Here is a 23,051-nt window from a genome sequence, read left to right on the forward strand (position 1 = left end):
AGGAGCATTATTTTGTCCTTTATTTTGACAAGAAGGACTAGACTTACAGTATGTCTGACTCCAGATTTCTGCCAAATCTTGTAAATAGCGGGGCAACTGGAGACAACTATTCCAGAGACATTGCTGGTTAAGGCGAAGTGACATCGGTCAGTGGCCATGTTCTTTTCTGACACCAAAGAGTTGCTTCATTTCACAGAGTTGTCTTGATTTTCCTAATCACAAGAGTCTCATTGGCTGTGATAACAAAGCCTACGCTTAGTAAACCCATAGGCCTACAGTATGTACAGTAGTAAAGGTGGAATGGCTTCATTATGCCATTGTGTCACTCCCGATTAACACCCTCATACTTCTGTTTATACATGTGACACACAGATGACGCAAGAAATATGTCCCCCCCCCCCCAAAATCAAAATGTTGAGAATTTGACGCAGCTCACACTGTACTACTGAGATGCATTCTGTGGACAAAGCTATTGTGTGGTTTTGCACTATTTTGTTTGTATTTTAAACCACTTTTTAAATGTATTTCTTCTTTCTTTGTTTCAGAAGGACCAAAATATGTCGGAACTAAGAGTTGTCTGTCATTTGCCAGTTGTACTGATTGGCTTCATTGTCAGTTAAATTATAGTGTAACATTATATTTATATATTTGAGAACAGATATATACTTTTAATTTTAAGAATATATAACAGAGTACCTTAAATTAATAATTCTGTGAGCGACTGATAACACAAGACAGAAGGAACATTAAAACAATGGCTGTACATATTGCCCAAAACAATGGTTGTACATATTGCCCATTTTCTGAAGAAAAGTCTGCATTTCAGATTGAGCTCTGCTGTTTTAGGAGGCCGTCTGTAAAGGACTTTCCTCCAAGCACTTCAGAGAAGCTCTTCAGTTCAAAACATTGTATGTCCTAAATGTTCTCTTGCACATTGGAGGATGCATGATATTTAGTGTTTACAAACTTGAAACACCCCTCTTAAAGGATGTCTGTTTGGTATATTATGTTTTAACCATCATCCAGTTGAACAAAATGTATGATTCATCAAACCTTTTTCCTCCATGGCGAGTGTATCACAGGTATGAGAGAGTATACATATTTAATTGGATACCGTTGTTTATTTTCCTGTGTCTAGATGTGTGGAGGAGAGGGTTTCTCAACCACCACACGTATCTGTCTTCTGGGATGAAATATATGTGGAGTTGCAGTATTTTCTCATAGTAGATCATTTTGTACAGTTTTATGAAGATGAATTTCACATGGATGTCTGACTTAATCTGCTGCCACAAACAATGATGTAGATATATAGATATTAACTGTGCAATGGAGAAATAAATGTAAAACAATTAATCCAGCTCCTATCTTGTCTTTTATTATTATTTTGTGTGTCTATTTCTGTTACGGTGATTTAGTTTTATATTCAGATGTGAATGGGAGGAACGGCGACATCAAGATCAGTTTTGCTGCGCTTACCAGTACCACAAACTCACGCCGATAGGTGGCGCCACACGACAGAAATATGAATGAGGGACGAAAAAGAGCCAAGCGGAGAGGAGTAGACTGGTGTGGAACAGAGAACCAAAGTTCAATCTGGAAAGATGCACCAGCTGCGTGAAGTACAAGAAGTGCGTTTGGACCAGGTAGGAAAATGGGAAAAAAATATTTAAATAAAACGCTTCAATTACACAAATTCCGCCAGACTAGTTTATGGTAGGCTATAGTTGTGGATAAATCGGTCGATGTTTTCACCGTGCCAGCGCTTTAAGAATAGCGCTGATGAATGAAACAAAAGGATCTCGGATAGTTGCTCTCAGTTGATGGACACAATTGCCGCAGGTTATTTATCTGTGTCAATGCGAGAATCTGTGTAGGCTAGGCTATATGTAGAAATTCACGAATGTTTTGTCTATCAAGTTCGCACATTCATTCCAAACTGGACACGAATAACGCATTGGTGCATGGAAACAGAATATAGCCTACTGAATTCTAATTTAACAAATACATCTGGACAAATCAGTGGGCTGGATAACATATTGTTGGCGGTGCAGCACACCTGCTGATCAGCCTTCAGGAGCAACTGCATTTGTGGACAACTTGCGTTATTTTTATTTATTTATATGAAAATGATCTTGTGTTTCAATTCTGAACCTTGGATGCGCAACACCTGCAGTATGAAACATGAAAACAGTCCATGTTGGAACTCCGTGCGCGGTCTGCATTCATCATTGAGCAGAGCATCTTGGAGCCACGGACTGGAGTTTGGTACCACCAGAGGAGAGAGCAGAGCGCTGATGTAGTGCCTGAAGCATACTACTATTCCCTATGGCGTGAATGGAGAGACTGTAATTGTATCATACTGTGTGGCATTAGGCATTATCATATAAAAATGAGCCTTGGCCCAAACCTTGTGTTGGAGTGGCTGTCATCGTTTCAGCTATCTCAGTATGTGGAATCGTTTGTTGACAATGGATATGACGATTTGGAGGTGTGCAAACAAATCGGGGATCCAGACCTGGACGCTATAGGTGTCCATGTCCTGCACCACAGGCAAAAGTTGCTCAGTGCTGTGAAGAAGTTGATGGAAGAAGACAAAAAGAAAACGCCTGGCCTGTACTTCACCCTGGAGCCACTGGACCCCTCCTCAGGTACCCACACCCCTGAGCAGGGCACCGCCCTGAGGGGCTCCAGGCCAGGTAAAGAAACCCATGGAGGTGTTGGAAGAGACTGGGGGTCATGTCCTACTAACAATAATCAGAGATTTACTGATAACGACTTTGTGACTTATCCCAAACTGAAACTGAAGATATTGATAAAGGATAAATTGATGAAGGATGGAATTGACCTCAGGGAGCCACCATACACCCACAAGGTACGTTGAATCCAATAATGTTTATTCATACGCTGCCACAAACCATTTCACGCTGATATTTTGCATTCCCGGTGATGAATAGTGTGTCAAATTTATTTGATACTGCTGTCTGTCTACCAACAATTACTGTCATTCTGAGGATAACTCCAACTTGTTGGGCTTGAGTCCTTAAACAGGCAGAGGGATTTGAAAAACGGGGTCAACACATCTCAAAGACTGGACTGTGTAGGTTTATTGGGAGAATACATCATGGATGGTATTGTCAAAACTCAGTTGCTGTACTGTTTGCTTGGGCTGAGGTCCGTTGGGCTGAGGCCCGCTGTAGATAAAACAGCAGTTCAACAATCTGTGTTTTGCCAACAGGAGGATTACAAACATGGCGACTTATAAAGTCGTCTATCGTCACACCACTTATGACATAACACACACGTGCAATGGCCGGTGACACAGAACACACACACGTTGAAGCTGTCGCCAATGAAATTTGTCACCTTTAACCCCTCCGTGCTGTCCTTCCTCCAAGGGCATCTAGGAGCAGTGGTCAGGGACAGGACTGAAGAGCCTCTGTTCTTCTGCATGTTTTTATATTGGGGTTCTATGTGGAGGGAACCTTAGCAAGTATGGGGAGAACATGTAAACTCTACACAGAAAGGCCTGGGAGATAGCCCATGCGGGTATCGAACCCAAGACCATCTTGCCGTGAGGCAACAGTGTAACGCACTTTGCCACCCAAGAGCAATTTTGGGGTTCAATATCTTGCTCAAGGACTCTTTGACACACTGTCGGGAGCTGGGATCCCCAACCAGCTGCTCTACCTCCCGAGCTACGTGCCGCCCTGATAAACTTGGTGTTACTGTATTTCAAGGCCCTATCCGGGTTTAGGACTTGCTGTTGGATCACATTCAACATCTCAAGACTAGTGACTAATGAGACATTCATGGTAATATCAACGGAGTCAATATTTTGTAGTTTGTAGCATCTATGTATTTTGTTTTGTTTTTTACCTCATCCAACAAATCTTTGTTAAATGACAGGGGCACTGGCAATGCTGGAGGCTTTTGCAACCTTGTTCAACAAATGGCTCCTCTGAGTATTTATTTATTTTTTATTTTTGCTGCCCTACAACTACCTCAGATTCTGTTATGTCTCAGGGGATAGAGCTTAAAAATGTTCCACATTAACAATGAATCAACGTGATATTTTGAATCTGAGGGCCAACCATGGCTGTCCAGAAAGCTTGTTTCCAGTATTTCCTGTTGAACCTGCCTGTGTGAAGAGTATCCCCAGCATTAGCTTTGGGTGGCTTCTTTTTGGGCCATGTGGAGTTCCTCAGCCCTGAGTTCAATAGGACTATGATGTTCTGGATGCTTACTAAAGTACATTTCTATTCACCTTTTTTTCCTCTGAGGGTCATGCGTGTGTGTGCATGTGTGCGTGTGTGGCAGGGGGGAATACTTCCTGATAATGTCCAAAGGGCTGGACACACACATCTGATAACGCTACTCCTGCTACTAATTGTTCGTTTGCAGAAGTAACCAACTTCTATAGGTTGGGCAGCATGGGCTGTTCAGCATTACTCTTACAGTGTCTGCGTGTGTTCCAAGATGGTGGCTTTGTGTTGAGAGTCGCTGTACATAATGTTCATAAAAGATTCAGAGGCTACAAACTGCTAAGTGCAGAGAGCCACTTTGTGAGAATCTGACCTTTTCTACGTTTGTGACGGTGGCAAATTGATTCAGCTGTCTGGAAAAGTTTATTTTAGTTCTCAAGACTGTTGAAAGCAGTCATCCTATGCAGGTTTAGTCAGCATAATTATCCTCTTCATGAGTTTCATCACTGCTATTAAAGGAGTATTTAGAGTACAGAAGTACAAATTCAGAGGGCCTACGGCAGCAATAATGTCAAGTATGATTATGTAGAAATTATGTAATGTACTGTATGATTATGGGGTTGACATATGAGTCAGATTTGTACAGTGATCACAAGATAGTCCTGGAAAACAGAAGAGACAAAAAGAAGAGTGCAGCGTTCTTGGCAAACTCTAGACATGGAGTTTTTTTGTGCTAGTCCTAGCATACTGTCTTTGTTACAAAACTAGTGCACACCAATAGGGTTAGTTAATAGCTGTATCTAAAAACAGATGTATCGGAACAGTATGTTCATGTACTGCAGGGTATTTGTGTAGTTTTTGTTTGTTTATTGTTTAGTTTTACTCCCAAACTATAGGCTACATCTCACATCTTAAATGGTAAACAACACATCAGGTGATATTTGAGTGTTCATAGGATTGAATGATGTCAGACCTGTGAGGTCAGTGGCAGTTACTTCTCATACTATGTCTTCTCATATTATTTTATAGACACCTGTATGTTATGAATAGATCATAGTTTACAACAGTTTTGTTTTTTTTAAATGCAGGAATGATGTGCTTCAAATTCCAAGCCAGTGGTTTGGACTAATTTGATCAATCAATATTGGATTTGCAATTGCACAGTCACTACTATATATCTGCCTCCCAGTGTGGATTGCGTGATCAATGCTCACTGTGTGACTAGTTACTACTCTTTCTGCCTAACTGTTGCATGCTCGGACGGTCTGCATGGGTTGCAGGACCTATTAGAGCCTGTCGGGGGGGGGGGGGGGAAACAATTAATGCAATTAAAGCTGGTTGTAAATGATCTTAACTACTGGCGCCTGGAAGAGACATGTTTTACAGAAAACGAGAGTGGCAGCCGCAGTACTTTCTCATTATCAAGTTAATTTAGGAAGAAGTAGCCTACATTTAGGCAGAAGAGAGAAGAAAGTAGCCCTTAGTAATGCTTGTAGCATTTTTATACAGCCATAATGGGATCTTTTTGCTGCAGAAGGGGGTTATATATAACCAATTTTCCTCAGGCTGCGCTGTTCAAAATCTTCGATGAGAGCAGACTTGATGCTTGGCGAGAACCCATGCACTGTACGTAATGAGCTTTTCTGCCAGATTCACATGGAAATATTTGCCTTTGTCATTCCACTGGGAGGCATATGGGATGTTGTTTGTCATGCAGGAACCCTGCTGGTATTGACTCCCTCTAAGTCTGTCACAACAATGGGACACACCTCCCAGAATCCCTCACTGAAGAGCTGGACTGGAACATTCTCAGAATGGCACACAATTCTAAGCCCTCCGGAAGGTTTGCCTGTTTGTCCCTCCTTGAGGCTCCCAGGACAAGCAAAACCAGCAGGCCTCTTTTGACAGAAGCTGCTGAGAGAAAAGCTAAGCTGAATAGACCGGGCAAATACACAAGCTCTGTAGCAGCTGACAGCTGTCACCATCTTTGTCGCCAGTCTAGTGTGCTATAGAATTAATTGTTTTTGTTGGAATTTTCTTGGTTTGAGAAACATTTTCTTGGTTTGAGTTGACATTTTTAAGTGTTCCCTGATTCCAGACCATCCCCCTGATCCTACTTTCTCATCCACTCAAGCAGCACTCTTAGCCAGCTTTATCATAACAAGTACACCTTAGTCATAACTTATCAAACACAACACTGTTATATACCTGCAGTAATATCTAAATCACAGCCAATAGATCTATTGATTTATGGTACAGCCAGGGGGACGGTTTAACCCAAAACAATCAAGGTACTGTACTGTACTCAGTACTGTACCTGCTCTGTTTACAACTGCAAACAGTCCTTCTGCATCTCAGTTCTACTAGTGCACTGCTGTCACCATACACTGTAGTCTACTGTACGTGTGCAACACAAGCAGAATAACACATGATGGCTGGATGAGTGACCTGTGCTGCCAGGGGGCTGCCATTATAATGAAACAGTGTTTTCCTGGCTTGTATGCTGTGTTTTTATTTGTTTTATCTTTATTTGAGTATAATCTCACATTGCATGTGATGAGTATCAGCGATGGAAGGAGAGATTTGTAATGTAGGGCCTATGTACTGTATATGTGTTCTGTGTTGAAAATGGAACACTGTAAAGAGAGCCACAGAGCAGAGAGGAATTAAGAAGAGAACCCTAACCCTGTTTTAGGAAATTCAAGTCAAGTCAAGCTTTATTGTCTGTACACATATGCATGACATACATACAGGGAATGAAACATTGTTTCTCTCGGACCACAGTGGAACACATAAGTCAATGGCACAGAGTAGTGACAGAAGTACACTGAAATATATAAATAAGAATATATATAAACAATTTGTCACAAGCATAGTACAAACACAACTATACAGCATAGCAGCAGGCGACAGTATGTGCAGTGTGTGTTTGTAAACAGTGTGTTTCTGATTCTTAACCTCCATCACCTACTGTACAACAGTGCCTTGAGCAAGCCCTGAAAATATACGCTAATGCATTTGTCTTAGCATAAGCATGGAGGTCTACAGTGCTTTTGTTAATCTAATCTCTCTCTAGGTCGTCCTCAGACGAGCCCTCCATCAGCGCTTCCAGTCTTCCTGATCCTCCATTTTGCTACTGTAGCTCGCCGGTCCTATCTGCTCCTCCATCCGTACATCCACGTGTGTTAGTGTGGGACGCCCTCGTGATCCATGCCTGTGTTTTGGCTTCCACAGCACCAGTTCACAGATCAGTACTTAGTGTATCATCCATTCAGTCCAGTATCACTGCTGTCCCATTACAGTAGTGTTGCAGGATTTATTGCACCGATGGTGTCTTGAGGGCAGTGAGGAAGTGTTACACAGAGCACTCAAAAGATTGGCAGATCATGATTCTTGCGTTCCATGACCTACTGTAGATTCTGTTCCTCCCCCTCATGGACCGTAAGCCAAACTATCCCCCAGACCAGCGTTGTATCAGTGCCTTATCTCTATACTTTCCATGGTGTGATCGCAGAGATATATACTGTATGGTATCCACACTTGGAATATACATGTGGAGCTTTGCATAATGTAGGCTGTGTTCTGAGAAACACATTGACCTACATTTCTGCATAAGGAAGGATACAGTCAACAGAGTTGGGGGTGTCTGGGATTGTGCATTGCACCTTCTAGATTGTTCTGTGATAGATGGATTATGTAGCGGTGGGACCTATGCCCCCCCCCCCCCCATTGCTCTCTGTAAAGCGCATTGTGTTGCCTCTGTGTATGAAATGCGCTCTACAAATAAAGTTTGATTTGATTTGATTTAGATATCTCACAATGAATAATCAAATTGGTCAGCATTACCAGAGAAGAGTTACTGCCATATTTCCAGTTAGAGATCAGGTATAGATTAAAGGAGTAGTAAAGGGAAAATGCATGTTTAGCCCTGTTTTAAGGTTACTTATGATCATATACAATGGTTCAGATCAAAACGTTGACAAAACTAGCATTTTCGAGAAAGTTGATAATTGCTCTACCACCGTTTTGGTCATACAATGGATGTGGATGGGCATCTTGAAAAATCATTCAAAAACATGTTAAACTCTAGATTTCAAAGACAAGAAGCTCACCAAGGGTGTAATTGGTGTCCGTTGGTGTTCTGACATCAAATTCGCCGCAAAGTATGAATCCTGTAGGGTTTTATTGATCATTTTATGAAATCCATTGACTTGTATTGATGCGACCGTTGTAGATGTGTAGATCAATCCGCAGAGGGGATTCAGGAAGCGGAACTACTTACGTTAGCTATTGTTTATGTTAGCTAGGCTAGCTAGTTTGTTCACTGCTCACGCTACTCTTTCGCTCACAGACAAGGAAGCCCTAGGCTACAGTTCAGAAAACGCTTATCAAAATGGCTGATCTAGAAGAGTATGAATTTGATCTCAAGGAATTAGACTTTGACGGCAGCGCTTATCTTTTCGAGCCTGAATATAGTGAGGAGGAACTACAGCAAATGGAAGAGATGGAGGCTCGCCGAACCGCAGAGCCAGAGGCGGTCGATGAAGCTGTTGCTATACCACGAACCACGGGTGTTTGGTGGTGTGCTTGCAAACATTGCAGACAGATGCCCACCGAAGAGGAAAGTTTGTGCTGAACCAAGTGGGACCTGTAGCTAACAGCTGACATGGCAAACCTTTCGGTCCATGAGTCTGACTCCTTGCCTGTTGAAAGTGAGTCCTGCTTGTACCACTAGTATTTATGTCCGAGCGAATAAATCTACAGTTTTGATAATTTCATGCTGTAAGACCACTTCTTACAATTCTATTTTTCCCTTAGCAAAGGGATTATTATTATTATTATGCTTCAACACACACACACGGGCGCACACACACACACACACAGCTGGCAATAAGAACCCCAAGTTCTTCCACTCGTTCCGTCTTCTGTCGTTCCTCTATGTAAAGTCGGAACAGCATCACGTTTGAGGAAGACCCTTTTGGGAGATTTCTTCAAGAATAGCCTAGGCTTATAACATTTGTCCTCAAAATGCAAAGCGCACACACGGAGATCTAAGACCCGAAGAATATCCACGGGTGTGTTTACGTCCAAGTAAAGAAATTCTAGCCACAACTTCAGTCTTGTGGTATCGTTGTAGGGAAGTCTATGACAAGTTACAGATGAACGGATTTTGCCACAATTGGCAATGGCACAATAGCGTGTCATTGTTGAGATCCCAAACAAATGCTTTGCACGAGCCTGTCTTGTTGTTGCGGCTAGCTTTTCAAGGAAGGAAGCTGAGCCGGAATCCGCGGACGTCGCCTACCGCGAGATCAAGGCATTGCGCGAGATCGGAATCAGTTAAAGCGGAAGTTTACATACGTATGTGCTGCGACTAAATAGTTTGATGCTAAATATTTTTAAAAAGCCTTTCCAGATTAACTAGAATCTTACTTTATGGCGAATTATATGTCAGAACGCCAACTAACACCTAGGTGAGTTTCTTGTCTTTGAATTCGAGAGTTTAACATGTTTTTTAATGATTTTTCAAGATGCCCACCCACATCCATTGTATGACCTAAACGGTGCTAGAGCATTTATCAACTTTCTCGAAAATGCTAGCTTTGTCAACATTTTGATCTGAACCATTGTATATGATCATAAGTAACCTTAAAACAGGGCTAAACATGCATTTTCCCTTTACTACTCCTTTAAGGTGAATTAATTGATTAATCAATATGGTTACACAAATGATCTTAAAATTAGCTAATTTGGTGTGGGGGGGAGGCAGGTCATACCCCACAATATCCCAATAGTGAAACCTCCCATTAAACCTCCAGCCTGTTCCACTCTGTGGCTATATCCCGCTGGAACAATGCTAAGCAGGTCTTTGAACCTACATGGTGCACCCAGAATTTGAATCAGCTTTGAAGAAAAGCCTCTTTTGCCATTGCACCAGACTCCAGCCATTCATAGGCAATTCAGTTGGGAACAGATATTCAATAAGAGGCTTCCTTTGAATCATCTTTGAGCCTTTCGAGCTCTCTGCTGTCTTATAAGTGGTATCTCCAGAGGTGCGTTGGTTGTTTATAAGTGGTATCTCCAGAGGTGCGTTGGTTGTGGCTTATGAGGCAGATGTTTGTTTTTTGTTTGTTTTAGAAACATCAACAAATTAGGAAACTTTAATACCTGCAGATCTGACTGAATATTAGATATTTGTTTGGCTTAAACAAATATTAATAATTCATTGTGCCTCCTATTCTTAAGTGTTTCCTGTATGCTTCCTCCAGTCCAAAGTCTCCTGGAGGAGTAGTAGTAGTAGTAGCAGCAGCAGCAGCAGCAGCAGTAGTAGTAGTATTTGGTGTGGACCTGAGATGGTCCGTTTCAGCAAGGTTAGTGAGTGTATGTGATCTCCATGGTGCAGAGCTACAGGCTACAGCTAGAGGCCACAAGGCGCTGTGTGTGGTGAGCACCATTTCTAAATGCAGCAGTCGTTTCCACATGTTAGTCTTGTTGTCATTTATTCATGCTATGCATAATTCAAGGATGTATATAATATTATGACTTTATTGCGAGGTTGAATTTTTGAGCAGATCCGATCTCTAGACATGCAGTGGAGATGATTGCTGTGTGCTGTGCAGCGCCGCTGGTTGTGGGGGTGATCGATGGTCTTAGCAGCCAATATTCCACAGCTCCTGTATTACCAATCAGCCACTGAAGAGGGGATTTAGTTGCCGGGACAAAGGGTGGACACTGGAGCTGTCGATCCGTGACAGTGGAGCTGCGGATCCGTGACCCAGTCACAGGAAAAGTCATGTTGCTGGTGCTGGCGCTGTGGTGTGTGGCTGCCTGTTGAGTAGCTTTTTATGTCTGTTTTATGAGCTGCTTGCCATTTTTGATTTCCTTCGGGATGAATAAAGTGAATCAAATCAAATCAAAAATGTCCTGACCCAGACACACAGCAACTGGACTGCCATTATCTGGAAATATAGGCCACATTGGGTTTATAGTCTACACCGTGTATTAAGTGCCCAGAGATCCAGAGATGTATTTATGGTAATGTCATGTGGAAGAAAAGTAGCCCTGTCTTTGCAGTCCATTCAGTGCTGGAGTGAGAATACCCTGTACCCTGTCTGTACCCTGTAGTATTTGTATCCCATCCTTTCATGTGCTGAATCCCAGCTTGTTCCATCTGTCTCCATTCAAAGCAGTAGACTGTCTCCATTAAGTAAAAGTAGCAGACTGTCTCAATTCAAAGCAGTAGACTTCTCTCAATTCAAAGTAGTAGACTGTCTCAATTCAAAGTAGTAGACTGTCTCAATTCAAAGTGGTAGACTGTCTCAATTCAAAGTTGTCTGGGTTCTTTATTGTCTTACACCATTCCAAGTCATCCTGAGTCTCCTTATTTACCTGGTATTGTAATCGTGACCTGGTATTAACGATGGGAGTGTATCGGAATCAGCTGGCACTGCAGCTCCGTGGGAAGCCTTGGTGACACGCATGATGGACTCTGACCCTCCTGTTCAACAATCCAGCTGGGACGACTGCTGGGGAAATCACATTTGCATAATGCAAATGGCAATGAATCTGGTACAGTAAAGGTTTGCGTGAGATGTACACCATGGGAAAGGAATTTTCCTTGATTATCGCTTGCTGTATGACATGAATGCTGGATATTAATCCAGCAATACGCTGACCTGTTTGCAGAGAAGGGGGGCAGACATGGGGACGTTTTACCACTGCCCTTTTCCTCATGATTGAGTGATGTCAAGTGAGTTAATGAAACAATTAAAATCATTTCTAATTACAGTACATTGTGACATGGATGTAAAATGGGACTGGGTAAGGGAAGCATCATGTCTACAGAAGGCACACTACTGTACATACTAAGCAGATGCTTCAGAATGTCACTGTAGCAGCTTAAATCACAGGCATCACATCTGTGTGATATACTGTAAGTGCGGACGGATTAGGTTTATTCATGCCACTGTTGACTGTGTGCAATGTGACATACTGTAATACAACATTTATTCATCCATGTCAGTCAGGGTTAAGCTTCCATGCCCTCTCAACTTCAGCCTGCGCATTTGAGTTTGCACTTCATTCAGATATGCATCTGTTCACTGAGACAGTCAAGAGCAGTTAGCTTGCTCAAGGGCACATCAAGGGATTGTCACCTACAGTATCCGGCTTGGGTATTTTAACCAGCTACTTTTCTGTGACTTTTACTGCCAACACTCTTACCCGTTGATCTACCTGCCACCTCAGAGACCACAGTTGGTTCGATACAAACCGTTTTAGTTGTTGGATTGCATCTGCTAGGTCCATATCATACAGGAGCTGTGATGGATAACACTGTATACCTCTCAATCCTGTTTACTTACAGTAGCGACGCAAGAACACGCAAGAATGCTCTGACAGTCACTCAAATTCCTGTTGAGATTAAATGACTAAACTCTTGAAATAAAACGTGCTACAGTATATTCACTTAATATTATCAGCACAGCACTTTGATTTCACATTCAGTTGAACCCAACCAACCCTGTTCCACAGAGGCCAGCGTCAGACTGGCTCAGTCAGAGTGGTGTACAGTGGAGCAGCACTGGCTGCACATGCCAGCAGGCCTCAGTGTTCATACTGTACATGTGTACGGTCGGGGAGGGAGGGTAGTAAGGTCTGCCGAGTCCTCCGTACTCTAATGACATCATTGCACTCAGCCCCCCCAGGCAGCACATGGGCAATTACATCGTCAGAACGCGCAGGGTTGCATTCATGCTCCTATTGTGCATGAAGTGCATCATAAATATGACCCACTTTCTCATCTACACAGCATGGTTGGAGATCTTCCAGGCGATGGACTTCATTAACAATGAAGTCAAATGACACTAATATTGCACACCATTAATTTTTACAGAATGTAACACTTGATATTTTATTGGATGCCAATTGCTTCACTCATTGGGCCATGGAGATGACAACATAATGATGTAAAGAGAAGTGACTGTATTGTTTTACACACATTTGTTCTGGGAGGCCCAGCAAAGCCATGTTGAATTGTACAAGACCGGCCTTTAACGCTGTAGCCTGGCTTTGCCAGACCCTATTCGCAAGAACGCGAAGGTGATCTGTGGAGTGAAACAGAATGTGAGTTCACTTGGTCACGCCAGGCTGTAAACGTAGTGCCAGGTAGTACAATATATCCCCACGATGACCCATTATTCATTCAAAACTGATAGATTTATTTCTGTTTCACAGATCCAGGAGAGAGGCAGAGAGTAGGCATTTTCTGTTTCTGTGTTACTCCACAAATTCAGCTTTGAGAACAAAATAAAGTGCAGGAGGATTATGTGAACTGCTGACTTTGTTTATATACTGTTTGATTTATTCTTTTTTTAATCCATTCTTTCAAACACATGGACAATGATAATGTTGTGGTTGCAGTAGTGTTATTTTAATGGTGCTTCAGATTTTGTACACACACATGCACACACTCATGCACACACACACACACACACACACATGCACACACACACGTACACACACACACACACGCACACAGTGATGTGATCACAAGCTGAAGCCTTGCCTGAGGTGAATCTTGCCACAGAGCAGTTATTACTATTTCAATTACAAGCCAAGGTTTGTAGGTAGAGTAGACTGTAGTGTTGTAGTTAAGTGTTTACATATGTTAATAGTTAGATCGTCTGTGTTTCTTGTGAGCAGCTGCTCTGTTTTCTCTCTGGCATCCCAAAGGCCTACCCCTAACCCTGCATTCAGCGGTTTAACACTCGGTTGACTGCAGGACCCAGTTAAGAGCCTGCTCGTGCTTTATCGGAGTTCAACATTTACTTCTACAAAGGAACGCACTGGAACTGTTTAGTACTGCACCTCTGATAAAGAATCTGTGTGTATCTCCAGTCAAACAAAGATTAGTCATTACATTGATGGCAATCCTGCATTAGGAGGTTCAATGAAACTCAGCTTTCTGATTGTCCGTCTGTCTGATGCCAGCGTTCCCAGGCTGCCTATCTCTTACCAGTCTCCATCCCTTCTGCCCCTCTGGCTCAGAAACTAAAGGCATTTAACAGCTTCACTGAATAATGGATACCAGTGTTGCCCGTGGCTCAGAGCCACTGGGAAGCAGCAGATGATCCAACAAAAAGAGCTTCTGGGGAGCAGGCCTGGCCTCTTGGGAGAGTAGATGGACGATCTCTGCAGTGGAGATGCTGGGTACAGTGGCGCTGTGGTCCTGGCTGTATAAACTGTATATCCCCCAAGGTGAACCATGGTGGGCAAGGGAGACGAGAGATAGTGCTCCCCAATTATGGAAATGTAATGGCTCATGAAAAAACATTAGGGTGGGTGTTTTCTTATCGAGTGAAAGAACCAGGCCAAAAAGACACTTTGCACTGAGTAAGTGCATTTCTCAACGAAATGTGTCATTAAATATGAATTCATATTCTTTTTATAACATTTTATCTCCTATGCTTTTCCTGGGACATTGCAAAGCTGTGTGACAGGGTTTACTTTCCACTGGAAAGTTTTGGGATCCTAGCAAGTATCAGTATTAGGTAGCACAGAAGATGTGACCATTCTCCCAGTCATCTCGATATGGACCACTTTGTTGTGTGGTTACATCAGTGATCAGTATTCTCTTGTCATAAAATGTGTTTGTACCACACAGTCTATGGTGGGGGAAGGGTTTGGTTAACTCGTAGGCTGTACAGTGTTGGTACAGCTTACTTTGTTAATCTGGCGGGTGGTTCGCCCATGGTGGCATATACGCTAGAAACACCACTGATTGCTACAGTAGATGGTCTGGGATGCTACTGCCACACGCCAGTTCTTCTAGCACTATTTCCAATTCAGGTCAAGGATTGAAACATGTGAACAATGCCTGCGTTGCCATTCAAAGGGATATACAGTATGTTCTCAAGGTAGTTTTCTCCCCTCTGTTTACAGGCACGATGTATGATTCAACTGCTTACACTTTGTAACATGCTGTACTGTAGGTGTGTGTGCGTGTGCGTGTGTGTGTGTACAGTATCCTGGAAACCCCAAGAGCCTTTACTGGCCCTGCCATCTGCACTCAACAACTACGTAGTCAAATTTTAAATATTAAAAATGTTCTGTTTTTTTGTCATGAAATAGCAAAAATATCAGCATTGGGAGGTGCAGTACAGTAGGTCTTGGCCTTGTTACCAGCACAGATGGGCAGACGCAGTACGAGCGTCACAAATGTACCTCAGCCGGAGTGGAAGCCCAGAGCAGGAGAGAGAGAGCGGGGTGGACACGCCTGCTCGTCACGCTTCTTGACCGTGGCTGAGTGGACAGGACACTCCTTTAATCCCTCTACTCCGTAGAAGACAATAGCAATGCAATGTGGTGCAGTTTTATGTCAAAGTCTCTCTACCTCTGGATTGGAGTGATATCATATCATATGTGTTTTGTATTTATGTTTTGTATTTATGTTTGTTATGTTTGTGTTTTGTAAACAGGGCTGCCTTGAAAAAAAAGTTCTGTCTCAAAGGAACTCCCTGCATACAAACATATGGGGGGGGGGTTCTCAGACTAGAGTACCAGTTAGGTTCTTCCTTGAGTAGCATCCTGGGAATCCTTCAAGGCATCGTGCTCTATCAGAGAGCAAACTGACTGCCGGTACAAACAGCTGTCTATTCCAGCTAGGAGTTTTTTTTTTGCAATTATAGAATTGATACTGTACATTTACGTCACTGTGCTTTGAATGTTGGCTCTGAGCCCTGACATGATTCTATCCAGTAGATGAGATGTGAGCGACTCTCTCCAATCTCGGGAGGTGCTGCGGTAATGGCTCCTTGCATGGATCATTGGTTATTAATGGAAATACACCCCCCTCTAATGCGGCAAACAGATTTGTCAATTATTCATGCTGTAGTTGACAGCGGCCGCACTCGTGTTCCCAGAGGTCCTGACACATTAACGCCTGTATGGTGTCCTTCTCCCCACTTTATCGACCGTTTCAGGTAGGGGAACAAATGACCTCACATGGGGTTATTGTGTTCTGGTGTCACAGGGATGAAAATCCCAATGAAGCACAACCTTCAAGATGAGTTTGTTTTTAGAACTGAGTGAATTGGTGATGTGTACCACATGTCCCCTGTCTGTAAGAGATACAGTAGGAGGTGGTGTGTGTGTGTGTGTGTGTGTGTGTGTGTGTGTGTGTGTGTGTGTGTGTGTGTGTGTGCATATACAGATATGTGTGTGTGATTCGTTGATATTTAAGTGTGATCAGTGCTTCATCAGACACAAAGCACCAGAGGATATGGCTTGTACAGTGGTGTGCTCCTTCTGATAACAGCATGGGCAGCACAGAAGGGACAAAATAACACTGAATTATGATTTGTGGGATTTATTTGGGTATTTGGGAAAACCAAGTGTCAGTAGACTGTTGTACAGTAGGAATACATGCTTAGTTCTAAAATGAGGACTGACCAAGCTCCAGCGATGTGTGCTGTCCCCATTCTGTAGAACACTGAAGCTCTCAGCCCTAGTTTTCAGCCGGGGATTGTGGGTAGTCAAAAGCTCAATGACAGAGGAGGAGGGGGGCGTTGAGGAGGCAAACTGTGACTGTGAAGCTGTGTGACCGCTGTCGCCAGGAGCTGTTTTCTGCGTTCCAGGCCGTCTGCCTGTGCCTGTGACAGCTGCTGTGGCCAGGGTCGCCTGGGGCTCACCTCTGCACCGCGGGGTTAAGGGGCTGGTACACCCTGGCGGCGCACTCTGGGCTCCCACCGGGATCAGCGCAGATCAGCTGACAAACTCCGTCTGGCACAATGAGGCTGACGATGCCGGTGGGACCTGTACCAGTTTCTGGTGGCCACAGTCAGGGCTGGCTCACCTGATGGAAACATTAGGATCTGTGTCTATTTTATGGGAGGGTGTTGAGAATCAAAGATGTTGTGATTCTCTGGTACGGTGTGTTGTGACTGATTTGGTACGGTTTGCAGCGCACATTCTGAGTGATCCGAGTAGACAGGCTGCGTCTTGCAGGAAGGCTCCTAAAGGCCACCGTGGGATTTGAGCACTGTCTGCAAGTCTGCGGTTGTTCACTGGTCAAGAGCTGCAGGTGGTGACAAAAGTTAAGGGGTGACCCCTCTGTCTTCCCTCTGGAGTAGAAAGCATTTTGACTAACAGATATACAGTAACATAAACAAAAAATAATTTCTTTCCTGGAAGCATTGTGTCGATGGTGCCAGAATCGTAGAATTTGACCCAGCAAGGAATTGAGGGTCAGGAAAACATCATGAGGGAAATAAATCTGATATCAGTTGACAACTTGGCAAACCGTTACATACTTTTCTTTTCTGTAGCCAAGTAGTAGAAGACAATTGGAGTCTGACTCACTCGGCGGCACAGAACAGATTTTCTTTTTCATACCATAAGTTACTCTTGTGGTTCATCTTTACCTCATCATCATAATGAATCTCTACCGTACTCTAGCTTACTATGGTCATCCCACTGCCCTATAAACAATGAAAGCCACAGCACTTTTGTCACTAGGTGACCTCTAGATCTGCTGCCCCAGACCTGATGCCGCCTCCCCAGCAGGCGAAGGGAAAGACCAGAGCACTGGCTACAACAGACTGGTAGTAAGTAAGTAAGCAAGTCAAGTTTATTTATAGAGCTCTTTTCTCAAACATGGTCACAAAGTGCTTCACAAAGATGATAAAAACATAGGTACAAAAGAAGCAGGACATACTGTAGTACACTACCCCTCCGAGAACATTGAAATTCAACATTGATGTGAGAGAGCAACAACTGCTTTTTTCGTTTGTATGGAGCAATGTTGTATATCATCTCCACGATTCAGTGTCTCTCCATCGTCAGACTGCTTCCCTCCATGTCCCTGATTAATATTCATCACGCAGACTCTCTCCAGCCTGGTCTTAGCATAATGTGTGTTGTTGTGGAACGTCGCCTTGTCTGAATGCATTACAGGGACGTCCGCGGAGGCCCGTCACAGTGTAGCCTGACTGCCCTGTCTCCCACTGGAACTCAGCAGAGGGAGGCTGTCAAAACAGTAGTAGGCCCGTGTGGTAATGATTGTTCTGTCTTTGCGAAACATGGGATGAGTCGACCGTAGATGGCAGATGCTGTTCCTAGGTGTATAGCGGGCTCCCTTATCTCCTCCAGATACATCTTTTTTACATTTGGGTCATCCATCATTTGTGTGACCCAGCACCACAGAGAGAGCATCGAGGTGGAACAGATCAGGCTAACACAGCTGAGGCCACCGGATAACAGTTAAGCGACCGTTGGACTGGATCCTAATGTTTCTCTACAGTATCTACAGTATCTCGCTTTCCCAAAGGACCCGGCCATTATACCAGTTAACAGTTAACTGTTTCAGTGGACCTCATTTGATTTTACAGAGTGGGTCCGATGTAGACTGTGCGGACTGGACATGTGATTCTGAGAACTAATACCACTAATATAGTGGCGCTCAAGTGTTTACGTATTGAAAATGACAGGCCTTGATAAAGGCTAAATGCATTGGGAAGTAAATTGAGTAGAGGATGATCACAACCTGTGTTGGTTGTGTATTAGATTATAGAACAGAACACATATTTTTTCAGATCCACTAATGCATAAACAATGCATCTTCTAACCTAACCTACACTAAATTGTGTAGATCTGAGAAGTCTAGAAAGGGGGGCTTGTTTCTGAGTATCTGGCTGCTTTGGCATCTTATCCTCAGGGAGTGAGTTGTGCCTCAACACCTGCTGTCTAGTATGTCCTCTGATTGTGAGCACTGGGGAGCTGCACTGTGTCTGTGGGTGTTCCTGATGGCTCCTCTGTGTTAACTGTGTACCTTTACATTATGCATGTTATTAGGCTACTGTATGATGAATATAGTGATTACGGTGGTGTTACTGAGCTTGTGTGCATGGGTCCAGTGATGAACTAGCTCACTATACTACATTAATAATGTAAATGTAAATGTAATTTGTATTTATTTATCTGCAAAACCAGGAACCCGTGTTTTCCTGGTCTCCCTGTCAGCATTTCAAAGGAAGCTGTGGATGTGCCAGTGTTACGGAGGCCGAGAAGAAATGCAGAACACGCGTTTGTGTGAGGAATGAGAGGATGCGGTCTGACGGGTATCAAGCTGCCCCTGCAGGATGAATCACAGCACATAAAGCTCCCATATCCACCTGTGACCTGCATAGATGTGGGACGCTTCCTCTGCTCTTGCATGTTCCTCCCTCCTCGCCCCTATGACCGTGTGAAGCCACAGGGGACGCCTCCTGGTCTCTGGGGAAAGAGAGACAGTTGATAGGGAGGTTAGGGTCTGTTTTAATCAAAATTAGGACCCTCTGCATCTCTTTCTCTCAACTCCTCTCTGGCTTTGTCCATTTCCTTATTTCTCTCTCTCTTTCCACCCTCTCTTTCTCTCTCCATCTCTCTCCCTTCTCGTTCTCTCTTCTCATCCAGCTTTAATCCCTGATCGCATAATGTATTATCTGAAGACCCTTGCAGTGAAGGCGTACCTCTGAGTCACATTATCTTGACTAGATTTATATCTTCCCTCACAAGGAGTCCTGTCTGTGACTACTCTACTCTGGTTGTGCTTGTAGTGTTCAAGAGAGGCGTTGGCAAACTGACTTAAATTGGAGACAGAGAGAGAGAGAGAGAGAGAGAGGGAGAAATGATATGAGTGTGATAAGAGAGATTAAAAAACTTGAAAAAGAGATGGGAGGAAAGGTAGGGAATGGCGCCAGGAAGGATGGAGACAGATTGAGTGAGGAGGTAGAGTAGTGTTCAGAGACAGGAGAGGCCCAGAAGACAAACGGGCTGGACTGAGGTGATAGAGATTTCAATCAGAGACAATCTGCTGCACAGCCTGCTGAGGAGGACAGGAGCTGAATGAAGGAAGCATTGCACCAGAGAAAATAGAGGAAATGAATTTCAGCAGAACCCTCATCAAAAGCCTATAACTGACTGACTGACTGACTGACTGACTGACTGACTGACTGACTGACTGACTGACTGACTGACTGTCTGACTGACTGACTGAATGCACACTTAATACTTCTTGTGTGACATACTGTATTGTAGGGATCATTGAGAGTGTTTATATTGAGAACAAGCGGTTCAGTCACAACATAAAACGATTTGAAAGATGAATAAATTGTTTTACTGTGATGTGATCGTTAGCATAAAGACCCTATTGTTCAAGAAATTCAGCCACCACAGGCAGTGATGTTTCCTTTTACGATGTTCTAGTTTGCGATTGAATGTATACCGTCTCTCTCATTAATTTTTAAATATTGGAATTTTATATGTAATGGTATTTATGAGGAGAATATCACCCTTCAGGGAAGTTCTTCAGGTCATCATTTTAATTTTGTAGCGATTCAACCTTTACTGTAACCTTTACTGTAATGCTTTATGTGATGAACCATACTTGGAAGGTGGTTTAAAATTCATGCCTCAAATTATTAAATATTTAATTAGCATATCCTTCAGCTTGAATTATTTTGGTTTAATCATTCTAAATTATTAAAGCAGAGATGATGTTATATCATTGGATTAAACCACAAACACATCTGATATCTGATAGCCATCTCGGTGAAGCCTTGAAAACAACAGTAATTGTTGAAGCTAGTGCAGCTGTGAAGCAAAGTGCACTGAAGTGAGTGACAGAATGCACATTGACAGGGCTGAGAAACATGGTCCTCAGGGTGTTAAAAGCCTGATGCCCAGCAAGGCCAATGTGAGACAAGCCCGTCCAAATTGAGACACTTATCGACTGAAAAATCCGTCATGATTCATGATGCATAGTCGATCACTCTGACAGGTCTCAACCCGTATGCATCACTTCATGGCTTTTGCTCCTGGGTGATTAAAGCAAGAATCAGCGAAATCCTTGTTGACTCTGGAATGTTAACACTTACCTGGCAACAGCTTTTTTGTTACTTTTAAATTGTAAGACGTTGGCGTTGGAGTACTGTCGTTATTGAGAACAGGAGCAAGGATATATTTTGAGCTTTTAGAACTGCTTGTAAATCACAGAAAACTGCCGGCTTCATCGTTTTGTGAATGCTTATTATTAGCATTATTATTATATAGAAAACACACACCAGTATCTGCCATGTCTCTCCTATGATGCTTTTTTTTTTAGCCTCTCTTACTCTGAAATGTAATTGAATGTAATGTACTGCTTTATAAATGTTCTTAGCCGGTAGACAAACATACTCCTGGAGCTTGCTCGATCGCCTTGTTGAGAGGGGTCAGGGAAGAATTTTTACAGCTCACTTATCTGGCCCCCGGGTGATTACTGTTTTTTTGCTTCCCTCTGGAATATGTAGAGAGTGGGTCGTATGCCCACCTCCCTTGTTCTCTGTAAAGCGCATTGTGTTGCCTCTGGGTATGAAATGCGCTATACAAATAAAGCTTTGATTGATTGATTGATTGATTGATTGATTGATTGATGATATTATTAGCACTCCTGACTCTCACCTGTCAAATTATGCCACATAACAAATGAATGAGCGCCCACTTTGGATGTCATGTGGTTCACTGGTTTACCTTCTTCCTCTGAGCAACGGTACACAGAGAACATATTGTCTGTCAGTAGATGACACAAGATGGATGGAGAAAGAGGAGGGAGAGAGGATAGAAGGGGAGGTAGAGACCAGAGGAGGAGGAGGGAGAGAGGATAGAAGGAGAGGTAGAGACCAGAGGAGGAAGAGGGAGAGAGGATAGAAGGGGAGGTAGAGACCAGAGGAGGAAGAGGGAGAGAGGATAGAAGGGGAGGTAGAGACCAGAGGAGGAGGAGGGAGGGAGGATAGAAGGAGAGGTAGAGACCAGAGGAGGAGGAGGGAGAGAGGATAGAAGGGGAGGTAGAGACCAGAGGAGGAGGAGGAGGAGGGAGAGACCAGAGGAGGAGGAGGAGTGAGGGAGGATAGAAGGGGAGGTAGAGACCAGAGGAGGAGGAGGAGTGAGGGAGGATAGAAGGGGAGGTAGAGACCAGAGGAGGAGGTAAAGATGTACAGTAAAGAGAGATGAGAGGAGAAGTGAGAGATGAGAGAGGGAGGAGGATAAGAGGAGGGGGGGGGGGGCTTCTTAAACGTCATTGCGAAGCAATTCTCTATGCGACACGCTGGTCTCTGTCTGACAGCCCACTTGTCACAGAGTGAACCCTCTCATCCTGCCCTGTTTAGGACTTGTCAGAATCCAATTAGCCCTCAAGCTCTGCGGGCTAAGCTCCTCCACAGACCCTCCCTGGGGCAGGGCTGTCCAACTAGCTAGACCCTGGGTGGAGGCTTTCTTCTTACATTAAGACTGAATATGCCAGAATTTGCCTAAAGACGGCTAGTGTTCATCTGCATCCCTTGCCAAGCGCAAATTCACAGTAGCTGCGACCATGGGCAGCCAGACCAGATTTTCGTGAACCTACCGACCGGCCAACCAACTGACCAACCGACCGACAGAGTGAGCCATAGAGCTGCTGGCCACAGCTGAAAATAACAGCTACCTGCGGGGAAAAAGTGTTAAAATGACATGCAGACAGAACATCCCATGGCAGTGCACAGACCACAGAAGCATATGAACATGGCAAGACTCTCACACTGACAGTCGGACATGCTTAGCAGTTGAGCCCTCTCAACCTTTGGCTCTGGTATTGAAATATCAAGATGACGTCCCACTGTATGTTTATCCAATCCTGCGACAACAGCACACATCCAATGTTCCTAAACTGAGAACGGACTATGAGCAAGATTAGGACGCTGCGTAGTCTTCATAGAAGGACTAGGGCCAGCTCACATGAGACAGATTGACCGCGCGTGTTCCTCGACAGACTGAGCTCCCAAGGGGGGGTTCCACCTC

The 23,051-nt window shown here is 43.7% G+C and overlaps 1 protein-coding gene across 1 annotated transcript in view; it reads left to right on the plus strand.

The window, feature by feature from the left end:
- Positions 1–2,389: 2,389 nt before the first annotated feature.
- The window catches only part of sash1b (SAM and SH3 domain containing 1b), a gene marked incomplete at both ends in the record, with an annotated part of 35,464 nt that continues 14,802 nt past the window's right edge, over positions 2,390–23,051 (plus strand). Inside the window, one exon of the mRNA XM_084438939.1 lies at positions 2,390–2,872. Coding sequence (XP_084295065.1) covers positions 2,390–2,872 — 483 coding nt within the window. The remainder of the gene's footprint in view (positions 2,873–23,051) is intronic.

The sequence above is a fragment of the Borostomias antarcticus genome, assembly GCF_949987555.1.
Source record: "Borostomias antarcticus genome assembly, chromosome: 5".
In the NCBI taxonomy this organism is placed as follows: Eukaryota; Metazoa; Chordata; class Actinopteri; order Stomiiformes; family Stomiidae; genus Borostomias; species Borostomias antarcticus.